This window comes from Harpia harpyja, chromosome 21, assembly GCF_026419915.1.
Source record: "Harpia harpyja isolate bHarHar1 chromosome 21, bHarHar1 primary haplotype, whole genome shotgun sequence".
In the NCBI taxonomy this organism is placed as follows: domain Eukaryota; kingdom Metazoa; phylum Chordata; class Aves; order Accipitriformes; family Accipitridae; genus Harpia; species Harpia harpyja.
In genome coordinates, this window is record NC_068960.1 from 143358 (window position 1) to 158979 (window position 15622).

General features: G+C 39.5%; 1 protein-coding gene across 15 annotated transcripts in view; it reads right to left on the reverse strand.

Annotated features, from left to right (window-relative positions):
* Nucleotides 1-14578, reverse strand: part of UNKL (unk like zinc finger) — a 60316-nt gene extending 45738 nt beyond the window's left edge. For 7 of the 15 annotated variants that reach the window (XM_052773073.1, XM_052773072.1, XM_052773068.1 and 4 more), the window contains exons 1-6: nucleotides 14460-14578; nucleotides 12366-12575; nucleotides 5952-6128; nucleotides 2954-3087; nucleotides 862-997; nucleotides 11-128 (exon numbers count right to left, since the gene is read on the reverse strand). In XM_052773073.1, the coding sequence (XP_052629033.1) occupies nucleotides 11-128; nucleotides 862-997; nucleotides 2954-3087; nucleotides 5952-6128; nucleotides 12366-12575; nucleotides 14460-14539 (855 nt within the window). In that variant the 5' untranslated portion in view covers nucleotides 14540-14578. Of the gene's footprint in view, nucleotides 1-10; nucleotides 129-861; nucleotides 1068-2953; nucleotides 3088-5149; nucleotides 5214-5951; nucleotides 6129-12365; nucleotides 12576-14459 lie in introns of those variants that run through there. The other 8 variants (XM_052773077.1, XM_052773076.1, XM_052773070.1 and 5 more) reach the window with 7 other exon arrangements.
* Between the last annotated feature and the right edge of the window lie 1044 nt (nucleotides 14579-15622).

A 15622-nucleotide genomic window follows, 5' to 3' on the forward strand; every position in this document is an offset into this window, starting at 1 on the left:
TAGTTCTTACCTCTGGATGAAACTGCTGCTCTGTACGAGAATGACAATATTGACAGCTATCCCCACTTTCACACCTTGAAGGTTCACCCCATTCATCTGCATGTTTTACATTGGGGCAAGGAGTGGACCTAGAAAAAAGTGATGTCCAGAGCATGTTTGTATCTACTTCCTAGCAGAAGTCTCAAACAATTTCCCACTAAATCTCAGAATCTTAAGATTCTGGGACCTATTAAGTTGCAAAATCTGCGAGACTGACTTTTTGGAAATTCTTTGACAGAAAGATGAGCTAGTAGGATTCTATCTATCTTCTGTCTAATGACATTTATTCACAGTCCTGAGGCTGTCAAGCAAAGCCCATCAATTCTAAACCTTGTATCGCTGCACAAAAACCACCAGAAACAATGAAGAAACCACAGTGTATGAGAATGATGTAGAATGATGTAATGATGAAAAGTAGGAGAGGACATGCATTGAATTTAGGTCCTAAAAATACTGCTCAGAAATGGAAAATTATAGAACAAAATCAGAAAAAAAAGACAGAAATTATAATTGATCTTTTCATAATGAAGAAGGTTTGACCTAGTGATTCCAATTTTTGCTAAGAATTATAGAAATAGTTTTCATTCTTCACAAGAAAGAAGGATATTTCCATTACAGCTTCATATTTTTTGTCTTCAGAACTGTCTGATCATTCTGAACAGATGCTTCCCCCCCCACCAAATTTCAGCAAGGCTATTGGGAAAGATGTGGTTTTATTCCATTAGGAATATGCAAGTGCATTATAGAAGAACCCAAACAGATCAGTCCATTAACAACTGTCTGACTGACCAAAAAGTCTATTCTTAGTATGTATTTATGTACCTGTATTTGAATTTTCTGGGATTTCGTCTTCTATCTCGACTATTGTGATAGTGTGGACATGCATAACCCTGGCGGCAGAGCCTGGGTGGCTTGGTACATTGTTCTGTCTTGTAGCCAGCTAATACAAAATTTGTGTCTGTAAAGAGGTCAACAATTAAGAGAAATAAACAACTAATTTTTGCATTCAGAGTGTCTTTAGTGAGCTTAGGCATCACACTGCTTTTTGTAAAAAAATTATGATTCACAGACCCCTCCATTCTTACAAACTTAGACTGACTCCTGCATTTTTTTTAAATAAAAGTCTAACACATTTACATGCAAGGCAATCTTCATTGCTTTTATATCCAATAGCAATATTACAATAAAGTACACAAATAAAGCACTAGCAATCTACTGGTACAGAAACTATCTGGAAATTCTCATTATATACATCTAACATTTTGAAAATGAATACCTGAAAATACATTATTCATTTTAGTAAAACAAACAGTAAAAACTTATACAATTTTATATCTGGATTTCTCCTAAGTTTAGTGTTGAAAGTCCTCATTTCACCAAAACTGCTTTCATGTTAAGGCATGTTAAGGCTGTCCAGTAAAATCTTCCTGGACAAATTCTAGAGCCTCTTCTCTACCTTTGCCTCTGTCTCTACATCTTTGGTTCCAGGAAGGAGGAACTAGGAGATGACAAACAAGGTTCTGTCTAGAAACAGAAAAATTCAGAAGAACAATGAGGCAAGTAAATAAATTAGAATGTACAATTTAGCTAATGGCAAGCATGGGTTTGTGAGGAGTAAATCACGTCAAACCAATCTAACTTCCTCCTAAGGTGGGAAAATGGATGTAGGTAAAACAGAAGCAGTCGATGTCATGTATCTTGACTTCAGCAAACCTTTTAGCCTGAGGTGTTCTCAAAAATGGACTGCACAATACTACAAGACTCCTGTAGGATTTGTGGAAAACTAGCTGAAGAAACATTAATTATTTACTTTCAAATAGCCAAAGATTATTAATCAGAGTATCACATGGAGCCTATTCTTTGTTCAGTCCTTTTCAATAGTTTCATTAAAGGCTTAGGAAAATAAGGCTGAAATCACTAGTTGGATGATTTTCAATCCCCAGAAACTATGTGCAATCCCACCATATTTACAGGGATTGACAGAAGCCATACAACATTATATAACACAGACCTGTCACAATGCAAGGAATGCAATAAAAGTGCTTGTAGTTGGTCAATTTTGTTGTCTTTTTACGTCAAACATTCAATATTTTTTCATCTAGAGCTGACAGTTAAGCCCTACACATTATTAGTACTTAAATACTCACCCTATAGTACATTTAAAAAATATAGAGGGGAAAAGTATCATACAATTATCTCCCCTTGAATTCCTTAGAGACAGCACCTTCACGTGACCTCTTCCTGTGTTACTGTCCCCACATGAATTTTGTGGAAGTAATTGTACCCAGCAGTCTTTTCTAAAGAAAAATTTGGGCAAGGGCTCTAACAATATCCAATTGATACTAACATCTTTGGCTACATAACAAGCAAGTCTAAACCAAAAACATAAGAACCAACTTTGAAAGCCTTAACAAAACTAGGGCAATTGGATTTTCTTTAAGAGATCTAATATAATGCTTTCAAGACATTCTTGTATTTTAATATTCTGCTCCAATTTTCTGTTTAAAATTCTACTTCATTCCTGTTCGTTAAGCTCAGCAAAGAATAACAGTCCATTAAACAGACTATTAATGACTCAAAAAATGAAGACTCTAGTCATTACTACTTAGCACAAGACAGAGCTCCTACTGACTTTTAAGAACATTTATTCAACTGACACAGATTAGCACTTGTATCAAGTAAACTGAAAAAGACGTATTAAAAGTTTTCAAAACAAAACATTTTCAAAATGCAATCTGAATATAGATGTGACAGACAGTGCAACTTGTTCACAAATATCCATACTACTTATATAAACCAATTCTTTACTCTGTTAAAAAAGGCTTTTGAACTTCTCCCAGATGAAGACCCAGGATCAACAAATCAGGTCAAACACCAATAAAGAAACGGAGAAAGGAGACCAGGGTAACATTACCCTGCCATCTTGGATCTTCACTAAGGATCTTCTCAATCATTGCCTGGCTTGCTAAAATTCCTGGTTGCAGATCTGGAATGCCTTCACCACATCCTAGCTGCCCATTCTGTAAGGTTTCCTGTGCCTGAAGTTCTCTGGAATGGGGAAAAGAAAATAACACTGCTAAACTGTATAGTTTCAGTAACCCTACCTGTCGCAGGTATAATCCTGTCCAACTCTATCAAAATTCTGTCATTTAATCCAGCTCTTAACAAGCCTAAATTGTAAAAAAAAATTAAATTGACTGTATTTCAAAACAATACTCGCGCTGAAGCTGGCAATCGTAAGGAACAACCATGCCACACAAACCAAACAGAACACATGAAGGAATGCTGGCATTATACACACAGACAATGTTTGTACCAGCAATGCCCATCTGTACCTCTGTATGCTGGTGTGCTGACATTTTGAATAAGCTATTAATTTCTGATATTCCACTGCCACATAGGACATGGTAGAATTAAAAAAGATATAGAAAGGGCAATAAGAAATACAGAACTCCTCCTCTATAACAGAGAATTAAATACCATAAGACTCTTTGCCTTGGAAAACTTATCACTGAAGGCAGGTACAAAATGCAGCTATTGAATACTACGTCATATAAAAGTAGCCAAACTACTTTTGGTTCACTGTAAGATTTTGCAAGAAAAGTTTGTCAAGACATTCGGGAGACCTAGTAACAAACAACAATCATTATGAGGAAATGGAATCTCTTCTGCAAGAATTTACAACTGCTTTGCAAGTAAGCAACCACAAGCTTGCTGAAAGATCAGAACGACTACTACCAACCTAAAAGGTATCGTATCAGTGGTATGAAATCTCCACCAAAAATCTGCAACAATTTTATTACACCATTTTAGTAAAACTAAGCTGTACAGAGATTCAACAATGGCAAACCAGTACAAAAGATTAAAAAAAAAAAATACTATAGCATAATTATATTAGGCAGACTTTGAAGCAATGGAGAAACAAGGTGAGGAATCAAACACCAGAGGTGGATGTATAGTACTCTATGAGAATCAAAGGCCTCTACCTTCAATTGGCACTTTCTCTAGACACAAATATTCAAGGACCTTACCTCCTATACCAAAATATTCCTACTCAGGATCTTTGAAGAGGAGTTTGAAAGGTGTGGTCGTTTATAATGTAACTAGTTATGATATCATTTACATAGTATTTCAAGAACTTCCCAGACCCCAAGTATCCTCCAAGAAAGAAAATCTCAAAGGGAAAGGAGGAAAAGACTGAGCCAAAGACAAGTCTAAAACCTTTCAAACAGTCAAAATATTTCTTTTACAGATTCAGAAAAGGTGCAGGCAATGAGAAGGAAAACAGACGGGTCCTAGAGAGTGCTTTTTCTTTAAGGTGGATATGTAGAAGAACAAGGCTATTAAGGAGAATACAGTTAATGCCTGTATCAGGGATTGTACTGTTATTTATCTGCTCTTTACTTAAAATGAAGAAACCCTAATATCTGTGTCCATCGTAGAGCAAAAAGACCATCAAAGAAAAAATAAGACCTGATTGTTTGCACTTCCCTATGAATGCTGGATGCCTGAAATCAGGAGAAGCAATGGCACACGACTGTTTTTCACAAACACCAAAGAAGTTTGAGGCAGCCTACTTGTAGGTCCAAGCTGTTAAACATAGACTCCTACCACAAATGCCTTCAGCTCTTCCTGATGCTTTATATGTAGCCAATCACCAATAAACAATCATGTAACACATTAAAAGACATTTAGAGAACGGAGCGTGGTTTCAGTCTTGCTATACATTGGTTCCTCATTCTAATACAATACGGAAGATTACAAAGATACTACACATTCTGTATTCAGACTGACATGGCATCATGCTGCATATGCTAAATGAGGAAAGTTAAAAAGAAGAAAAAGAAAATGGACAGATGTGTTGCAGAAGAAGCATCAGCTAGCTAACTGAAGAAAGTCTTCTGGAAAGAAAAGCTATAAATAACTAAACAGTATGTGACCAGGCAATGCAGCAGTGAATTCTGTGGCAAAATGTGGATTTAAATAATTATGAAATTACTGAAAAGGCACTAACTTTACTAAAATTACTGTGAAGGGAGAGCTATCATAACCCAACAGATGGTTGGGAATAAGGGATAACAAAGGTAAGAATGTAAGATAGCAGCCATACCAGCTCAGATCAAAGGTTCATCTAGCCTGGAGTCCTGTCTCCAACAGTGGCCAATAGCAGATGCCTAGGGAAGAGTATAAGAATAGGGCAAGCGTATAGTGATACTTCCCCAGAATGCTCTTCCAGTGTCCAGTAAGAGATACTTGTGACCCTCCAAGGCTTCAAAGCTCTCTAGGAACTGGTATCCTTTCCTACTGAGTATACAGACCACTTTCTGTGGCAAGAGCTCCCCTTCCACCCATTTATAATACCTCCCAACAACATGCTTATCTCCCAGCTTTGGCCACAGGTAAAACTCATACCCACCACTACCCTGATTCACAAAGCACCTTCTTTCGACAGTAACTCGATTATACATTACAGAGGCAGAAAATAATACTGACATCTTATATAGGAAAAAATATAACATAATTTAAAAAAACACAATGTCAGCAGGCAAAATGTCAAACATACAAGCTGAGAACCTGGAAGATGGCTTAACAAAATCATAAATTTGTGAACGTAAAACCCACCTACAAATTTACAAGGCATAAATGACAAAAGGCAGGGTATCTGCTCTTCTATCAGTCATAAGGACTACCTACATGGCTCTTGAAATTGCAGGTTACAAAACCTTAGTATTTTTACTTCCCAGTGTGCTTCTATCGGCTACTGTGATGCACGGTGAATTGCATTCTTATGTTTACAGTTACAGAAGCAAGTATATTTTTCATGCAAAGCACACTGCATTTTCTGGTATGTGCTGATAACAGACATGTGGTATTTCCTGCTAATTAGGCTGAAGAATTTGAAACAAGACTACCTTATATCATATACTGGTGGTCTAAGGTCATGCTGACCATGAGCAAAGGCACAGTGAATTCCATTCTTCACACAGTGACCCCGGGCATCTGTTTCATGAATGCATGTTCCAGTCTTGTAATATCTGAGATGATACTTCCTTTCTGTATCCCCTGTTGTTCGATGCAGGTAAGGGCAACTACATAATAGAAAGAGGAAAGTTAGAGCACCGCTTTGAGTTTTGTTTTTAATAATTTAATTCTGAATTATACTATATCTCTTATTACCTTATAACAAGTAACTTTGTAGGATTCTTCAAATAAAAATTGTCCCAAACAAACCACCATCACAGATCAGCTTCAAAATGAAGAACATTAATCTATTTCTTAGTCTCTGCTAAAGTTATAAGAATTCATAGCAGGCTGGCTCACAAAGATATTATTAATAAATCTAGTAAGCACCCCTGTAAGCAACAACATCATCTGAGCTAAGGAATGACATCTTCCATACTGATACAAGCTCAAATAATTTCTACACTAAGAGGTACAAGAATTTTTTTTTTTTTTAATGTTATCAACATCTAAAATCAAGGGGTACTTGAAGCACAGTGATTTTTTTGTCCAGCCTGCTCTTTATAGACATGGAACTTATTGAACAATCTCAGGGGAAATCTAAACTGACTCTTCTATTAAAAGGAAGAGAACAATTTTTACATCAGCAGTACATCTTTGTACATATACTAACAATTTTTCAGACACAGCTATGTGAGTTACGGTCTGTACTTTAAAATGGCTAGCATCATGTATGGATTATAATTCCAACTACCAACAGTAAACAAATTTAAAAAAAACCCACAAAAACATATACACAGGGATGTCTGTTCTCTGCCAGTTTATTTCAGTGTAATTATTTTTGGTCTCTGCTGGTTTTGAAAAAATACTAATCTCCAAAAACTACTTTCCCCCATCCCAAAGTAAAAAGAAACTGCACCAAAAAGCTTAGAGAGTGATACAGAACAACAAATGAAAAGTCCCACAGAAATGTTTTACTTTGAATGGAGGGAGAATAGTGAAGCACTAAGTCGACTTTGACACTCATAAGAATTCATGCTGGCTTAAGCTTTATTTACTATATTCTAAAAGGGTTATTTGGAAACTAGACTAAACAAGTACAATTGTTTGCAAACATTTACATCAAATTCATACATTTTTCCTGCTGTGTTAAACACCTGCAATTTGTGCTGACTTCCAGGAATTGATACTGTTTATGATTTCTGAGAATCAAGTTGCTTCCTTGTAGGAATTTGAAACTAGCATTCTGTCAAACAAGATAAATGGGCTGCAGCCAGTGATTTGTACCTATCTCTTTAAATCCCAGCAGAATTAATTAGTGGGAAGACTAGGTATACCAAATTCAGTGCTACATCTCATTTTGTCAGTGTAAGATGGAGCACAGTCTACACTCAGGATTTGAAAGTAGTTCTTTCACACTCCTTGGCTCTACACAGAAAGACAGACAGGATGCAGTCTTTGTTGGACCCATTACAGTGCCTCAGCTGAAGTTTGTAAGAAATTCTTTGTGATGTATGAACAGCACTGATGCAGCCCTCCTGTTCTGCTAGAATTGCTACAGATACGGAAAAATAAGAAAACCCACAAGAGTCAATCACTTTTGCCAGCACTAGTCCTGTACAGAACTCTAAACAAGAGGAAATGCAGTCTGAGGCTATATTTTTGTTATTGGTGTCCCACCACTACCAGAATCTTTGCAGGGGTCAAATGTTTCCATTTTCCCAGCAGACTGTTCATTACAAACTCTCAATCTTTCACTCATATATGGGCACCTCACAAAGGTGAGAATACTCTGTCATATTCTTATGCATAATGTTCACGCCTCCATTTTCATCTACTTGAGCTTGCTCGTTCCTGGTGGAAACAAGAATCAAATGTCTTCCATGCAGGAAGTGTACAGGTGTTTACATCTCGTTGCTTGTCTCTAAGCCCACGGCTCCTTATCAGAGGCAAATGTTTTGCTTAAATATCTGCAGTTTTTCCCTAGCAAAATCACCTTATCAGTGGAGGTCCCCCCCAAAATGTTAAAGCCTTCAATTATTTTTAAATTACTGTTTAAAAAAAAAAGGTGAGAATTCAATGAAATATTTAGACACAGCTTGTCAGACAAGCGAGGCACAACTTGTTGTATGCAATGTGAGAGAGGGATAAATACTCAGGTCACAATTTTTTCCCACAAAAAGACAACATGGATTCCAAACACAAGCTGGGAAAGAAATACAAACTGTGTCACAAGACTCTTATTTCTGATAAATTAAACCTAGATTTGTTTGCCCTAAGACTCAATACTCGTGCCACCAATAGCTAATGAAATCTGAACTTCATTGAAAACACAGCTTTCCTACTGCACATTTTGCTAGCTGCCTAAAGAGTCCTATAACAGGTGAAGTCCTCCTCCAGAAACTAACAGAATGCTTTAATGAGGCTATCCAGTGTGACTGGGACAGTTTGTTGTCTAAGACTTGTAAAGAACTCGATAAGGGCTAGTTCTTAAGGTGACTCAGGGGGACTAAACAGCATGCAAACCTTAAAGAGCAAAAACGATGGCATCAATTTTGCATGTGTATGTTTTGCATAAAAATATGTTATTCATACAATACCACAATAATACATATGCTATTAACCACAGACATCTTGATCAGCTGTAGTTCATCGTGGTATCATTAGTCAGAAAGGCAAAAACCCCTAATAAAAGCAGCTTTTAGATGGCAGATAGTACTTATTCACACTTAGTATCAAACTAAGCCAATGCACTGAAAAATGCACAGAACAGATGTTCTACCCAACCTTTAATGAACTAAAGGGATGGTAGATCTTACCTTCACCTTATTAATGAAATATTTTAATGGAGCATAAACCATTGTAATACATAGCTTTAAACAAGACTAGTATTTTGATTTAAAATGGCTGATTTTAATTATCATGGGTTTACATGGCTGCAAAGTGATAAACTTGTTCTTATGTACCATAGTTTGGTACTAAGGTCGTTCAGACATCACTTATTCCTTAGCAACAACGTTTTTATTCTTAAAAAAAAAAAAAAAAAAAAAAAGTTGTTCCCAGGTAGAATAACAAATCTATTTCATGGCCCATATTTCTACAGCCATCTGCCAGCTTAAAATAACTGTACTGAATCCAAACTTAGTAATCATGAATCAGTAAAGAACATTACTCTGTATCTTTAAGTTCTATTGGAGTCTACACACAACATTTAACTATTTAAATCAGCTTTGTTTTCTGCATCCGGATCTGACAAAGTAAAACTGTCATTACATTATTCAAAGTAAGTAGATGTATATACCATGAAACAGAACATACATTCACAAAAACTTAAAAGGTTAACTGATTACTGAAGTGTATATTTCCTTTTCACATGCTTCTTAATTCATATCATAAACATTCCAAAGATATCCTTTAAGAATAAAACAATTCCAGTTTAAAGGGTAATGCTAAATGTTCTTAAGTGTATGAGAACAACTACATAGTTGTACTTCTGTTCAACCTTGAGGCACTGACATATTTTTTGCTATGATTACTTGAAGTGCTCTTCTGTAGTACGCTTCTGTAATTCATTCACTCTTAGAGCAGTCTTACGTTACAGATACTAATATATCCAAAATGATCTTTTTTAGAACCTGACATCAGTTGACTACAATGGTTGAAAAACACATCAGATTAAAAAAAAAAAGTATCACTTCTATACTCCCTTGTGAAATTGGGAGAAACACTGTTCCTGCTCAAAATAAATGCCTCTAACTCCGCAAGTAATCTAGTCTTTCTCACAGGCCCTTCCTTAGAACAGACTATCTTAATTTGCTACCCTTAGAAAAGACCTTTTCTAAACAGCTTTAAAATTTTGGGCTTTCATTCCAAGTTGAACTTTGGAAAGAAATAGCACAGTCAAGCCTGGGTGAGACCAACAATTTCTACTTCAATTCTCCTGAAAGTATGTTCCCGAGAACAATTATGGGTGTCATCACTCTACCTTTCTTGCTAGTTCTCTACCAACTCACAAACTGCATTAAACTAACCGTGTATTCAGATGAGCAGAACAGAGAAACAGAGACATAGATAAAACCCAAAAAAGTGTACCAATGTATTGTCACAGATAGCTTAAAATGAAGGGGTCCTGGCACTACTGTTTATAACCTATTTCTATAAGAAATTGAAGTTGCTCCAAATAAAAGGCTATTTTTTAGGCAGAAGACAAAACAGGGTCAAAAACCCACTCTTTTGCTGGGTTCTGAAACAGGAATGCTGCCACACTGTAAGCATGTCCTCAGAAATGTTGGTGTTTTCCTCCATTTTTTTTCTCCTGCCACTACAGACATGCTCTGGCGTTGTCTATCTTTAAGAAAGTTACCTTTGACTCCTCTTGCTTTTCCCAACTATTTGCCCTGTTTGCCTTTTCTCTTCTACCTTAACTTCAATCAGCTATTAACTTACAACAGTTGACTGCCATTTCTAGCCACCAGTTCTCATGTTCAGATCTAAAATAAGGCCTCCACAGTTCAGCTGAAAGTTCTCTCACAGATGTCTCCAACAATCTCGCCTTACAACTGAGTCAAAGAAAACAGACTCCGTTTTCCCTACTCACATCTATCTTCATTTTTTAAATTTACTGTCTCCTTTACTCAATTTTCCTCCCCTTGAAACATTGTTCTCCTTTGTTCATGGGAATTCGGTTACGTTCACATTTTCCTCCCAATCCCTCCTGCAGCATATCTTCCAACTTCAACATTCTCTTACGCCTCTGGTGAGGGGTCTCACAGGACTCCAACCTTGGTCCCTCCTCCTATCCTTACTACATCTGGGCAATTTCACTGCAAAACACAAACTTGAAAACCACCACCTCTTTGCTGGTAACTCCTTAACCTATCCGTTTAATTCAAACTGTAAGCGCAACATGCTAAACTAGAGGTATGAATCTCACTACTGGTCTTATTTCTGGCAAGTCCTCTGCACTTCCATTATACCACACAATATAATCACCCTGTTTGTCATTTAGGCTCCTAACCAAGGAGTAGTCTCCAGCAACTGTAGGGGACAACCTTTCCAATCCAATTGCAGCAAAAAGATTTCAATCTCACATCTCAGTTATTGAAACATCTCCTCTTATTTGCTTCTAACAATTCAGTCTTGCCCAGCTAATAGCCTTTTAAAACATTGCTTCCTTTTTCCTCCTTTAGAATCAGTATCTATTACTCAATAATGAAAGGTCAATTTTTGTCCCCAACCAATCCATGACATGAGCATCCATTATCCTCATTTGCTGATTTTCAAAGAACTGCCCATGCTGCCCCAGGACTGGCAGGAGTGCTCTGCAAACACCTGAAAAGGTAGTTAATTGTTCTCTTTTAAATCATCCCTCAGAGACATTTTTTTGCTGTTCATATCGCTTAGGCACGGTACTTAATATTGTCACGCTGCCTAGTGCATTTTTGTTGTTTACCTTATCTCTGTCATTTAGTTTGTAAAGCCTCTGGGAAAAATCCACTTTTTTCTTCTGTGACTACAGCCTATAACACAAAAGATACCTGATCCATGACAAGTGCTGCTATACGCTACAGTAACCAAATAATTAGTCTTCAATTTTTAATACAGGTGACCAGCACAACTACATATTTCCTGGCTGTTTTCCTGCAATAATTTTTTTTTTTTGTCAGAAGTTCTTCCTTGCTTCCATCACTGCAGATGAAGGTAGCTCCTCTGACATATGACCACAATATAGCCAGCTCCTCTACATATGCCTGCCTGCCCTACTGTACCATTTGTTCATTCTCATCTCCGCAAAGCTTCTACCCCTCCCCAAGTTCACTGAAGACTCTCTGTAGCCTTTATCTAGAAGAGACACTTGTCCATGGAAATGGAAACACTAACAGGCTAGCCAGACAACTAACAGTGAACTCCTTCCTTTGCTTTTTCTCACTGGAAACATCATGAAACTGTCATTCTCCTCTACTACTCATCAATCTTCACAAAACTTATGTAAGTTTAAAATCTTGAAGCCACCTCTATACAGTAAGGTTTGCACCTACTGGTGAATTTCAAAGTTGTCAGGAGAAAAAGGAAGCACAACTGGGGAAAAAAAAAAAGGTGCAGCAACAATACTAGCAGAAAACGAGTTTCTTATGCTATGCTTTAAAGATCATCACAATGCAAAATCATAATTCTCTGTGATAGCCTAAAGAATACATGCTTATATAAAAGTATATGTGCCCAAAATTGACAAATCACTTATAGAAATGTTTTCAAGTAAACTGCAGCAGGATTCTATCGATCATTTTCACTAAGGAGAAATTAGCATCTTTCCTTAATGTCATTGATAATACTATAAACACCTAGGACTGAAAGAAAACACTTACTCATCTCCATCTGGGCAGATTCCTGTAGTCTCATCATATTTTGTACAATAAACATCTGGACTGTAGTTAAAAGTCCCATCACGCCTTCGTATAGGTCTACGACGACGCTGATTTAGGAAATGCCAATGAAAACAGGTAAATGGTCTGTGCTGGGTACACTTGTGCTGCAAAAATAGGGGGCACTGCTCTGTCCTAAATTCCTTTAGATACCTAAAAAAATTAAACTGTGTTACAAGTTTATCTTCTTGGAGGCACATTTTTACAGTATTAACAGGGCACTTGACAATTCAGTGCACACAGCCCATGAAAAATTGTACAAATGTACCTGCATACAGTTTTAGTTCCTGTGCACAATTTACTGTTTAGCTGAATACAAGTGACTTCATTTTTTATGACAGATGCATTACTAATAAAATACAGTGGAATACCTGGCAAATTATACTATGTTTTGTAACTAAACTAAAATCAAACACATTAATTTAAAAAGCACAGTATTTAGAATATTGTCCTAAGTAACCACCAAACAGAGATTACAAATCCAACAAATTACTTGAATGAGCATTCATATTGCTTGCTACCATACAAAATAGTCCTACGAAGGCTGTTTTAGCTAAATACCACATCTAATTCAAACATTAGTCCTTAACCAGAACATTCCCAGAATGTGGACACAATATATAGAAAGCTAGAGGGTTAAAAGAGCTTTATGAAGGTTATCAGGGGCTATGAGAGGAGTTCAGCAAACTTACTTCAGCAACTGTTACATTTGTGTTGAGACAGTATGGGGTCTTTGAAGGTTACTTAGGTGTTAGTAAGACGGTCCTTCATTAGCATGCAGGGCACAGAAGCTACTTAGGAAGTCTGATACCTCTTTCCATTGGATATCAAGATCATACCAGTCTGGGCACTACTATGGCATTTGTCAAAGGATGCAAGACAGCACTTCTTCCTGTCTCAATTTATATATCTATTAGGCAATTTAGCAAGCTCATTACATCGCTAAGATTATGGAGTATTTGCAGAGGAAGGGGTATATGGGGGCTTTGCAGAAGAACCTTAGAGTTCCCAGAGGTCTCTAAAAGGGTGCAGGATATATAACAGGCTACAGGGGAACTGAAGATATAGGGAAAGGAAAGGATTAGAAAGAGGAATAAAGGGCATCTTTTCATTCTCAGTTGCTTAAATTGGCACATGGGGGATGTAATGACAGAGTTATGAAGCATGTCTTTAACTTCAGAGAAGAATCTCTAAACTATCCAGGATTGTGGGTAGAAGGAACAAAAAAAAAAAAAGGAACACAATTTTTGGACGTTAAGGGCTGGAGAACAGGCTGTAGCAGTATCTAGGTAAGTGGCCACATTCCTGTGGTCTTTCTGAGAGTGGTGGAAATGTGACATTATAGAAGCCGCAATATGGGGGATGGGAGCAAATGCAACAATTAGGTGAAAAATTATTATGCCTTTGTGGGGAGCACATGGTTCTACATGAGGTGAGCTGTCAGTAGTGCTAGAGGGCTGCAGCGACTTTATAGACCGTATCAGAAAAAAACAGATAGGCTTGCAGAGAGGACGGCGAGCACACGGGACCCGTCTTTCACTACAGGAAGGTCTGCAAAAACTGTCACGGAAACGTCCCAAGGACTCGAGCTGAAGCTGGCTACGCAACGCTTAGGAGAAGCAGAAGGACTACTGCCATAGCTTGCAGAGGGCGGGCTCGGAGTGCGAGAGGGTGCTGCGGGGCTCGGGATGCCGGAGAATGCCAGCGGGTCACAGTGCGGACCAGAGAGGCACGACCGTGGTAGCAGACGCAAGGCGCGGAGAACCGCCACAGGCGCTCTGCGGCCAGCCGCGCCCGGGCCGCCTCTATCTGGCCGGCACAGAACGCAGCTTCCTCCGCGCGGCGCCTGGAGCTGGAAAAGGTGCGCGGCGAAGGCCGGCCAGGGCCAGGCGGACTCCTCACAGACCAGCCGCCAGCGCGGGAGGCCGCGCGGAGCAGGCCTGACACACGACCGGGCCCTCCGCCTCGGGTCCTGAGGCCCTTCCCGCGCGGCGCTGGGGCCCCGGGAGCAGGGCGCCTCCAGGACGCGGTACCTACGTATAATGCGTTGGCTGCTCGGTCTGCGGGGACCCACCGGACCCGCCACCCCGCGACACCGCCTTCGAAACCGACGGCATCTTCCCCGGTAGTCAACAGAGCGCAGGCGCAGCCCCGTCCTGCCGGTCCCGGCCCCGCCCCCCTGCAACGCGACCCCGCCGGCCCCGCCCCACCAGCGCGCGCGCCCCGAGTGCCTGCCAGCTGCCCCGCGCGCAGCCCGGGCGCCCAGGCCGCGGCCGCGGGCGGCGCGCGCGAGCAGCCAGCGCGGGCCGAGCCGCCGCGCGCTGCCCGGGCAAGGCCCCGCCGGCTGCCGGGGCTCCAGCGCAGCCTTGGCCGAGCGCCAGTCCTCGAGCACGGTGCACCTGCGAGAGGCGTCCGACTGCAGCGCCAGCGCCCTCCCACGCCTCGGAGAAGGCGGGCTGCCGAAAGAGCGCGCAGAGCTTCTCCAGCGCGCTTCAGCCGATGGCCTCGTGCTCTGTGCTTTTAACAACAAAATGCTGCAGACAAATAGCTCGCAAGTTTTCCAACACCTTAGAAGCCAGAGACCACGAGAAGAGTTTTGCAGGTAGAGGTTCTTTATTAAACACCTATCACATCACTCGAAAAGAAGGCACACGCAAAGGGGCAGCTTTTTATTTCCTTAAACAAAGCAGTACGTTGCTGGGATCATTGTTTTAATAGAACGCGGAGAAAGCAAGCTAGTCAGAGAAACAAGCATTATAGACCTTAGGTCAATATAAATAAAATCCAGGATCACTCTTTTATTCACCAGGATGCCCCCATGCGTGTATCTCACTTGCAACATTCTGCGGTAGCGAAAGTTGAATCCCAAGACAAACTAAACCTTGGGACAGTACCAGACCAACTGTACTCACTAGGCATCATCTGGTTAAACTACAGGGACTCTACAGCAAAATCAAAAGCCACGGGGGTGCATGTTTTTCGGAGACTAACCAGCAGTGTCAGACAAACATGATGCTAAGGCAGTTCTCTCTGTAGCTCCAATCTGTCTTACCACCTGCTGCCATGTTTGGTTTTTTGGTTTGTTTGGGGGTTTTTGTTTTGGTTTGGTTTTGAATTAGAAATTTTAATGGCACAAAAACAGTTTTGCATTTTTTACATGTGAAAGCTTAAAAAAAAAAAAAAAAAGCCTCTAATTTTTA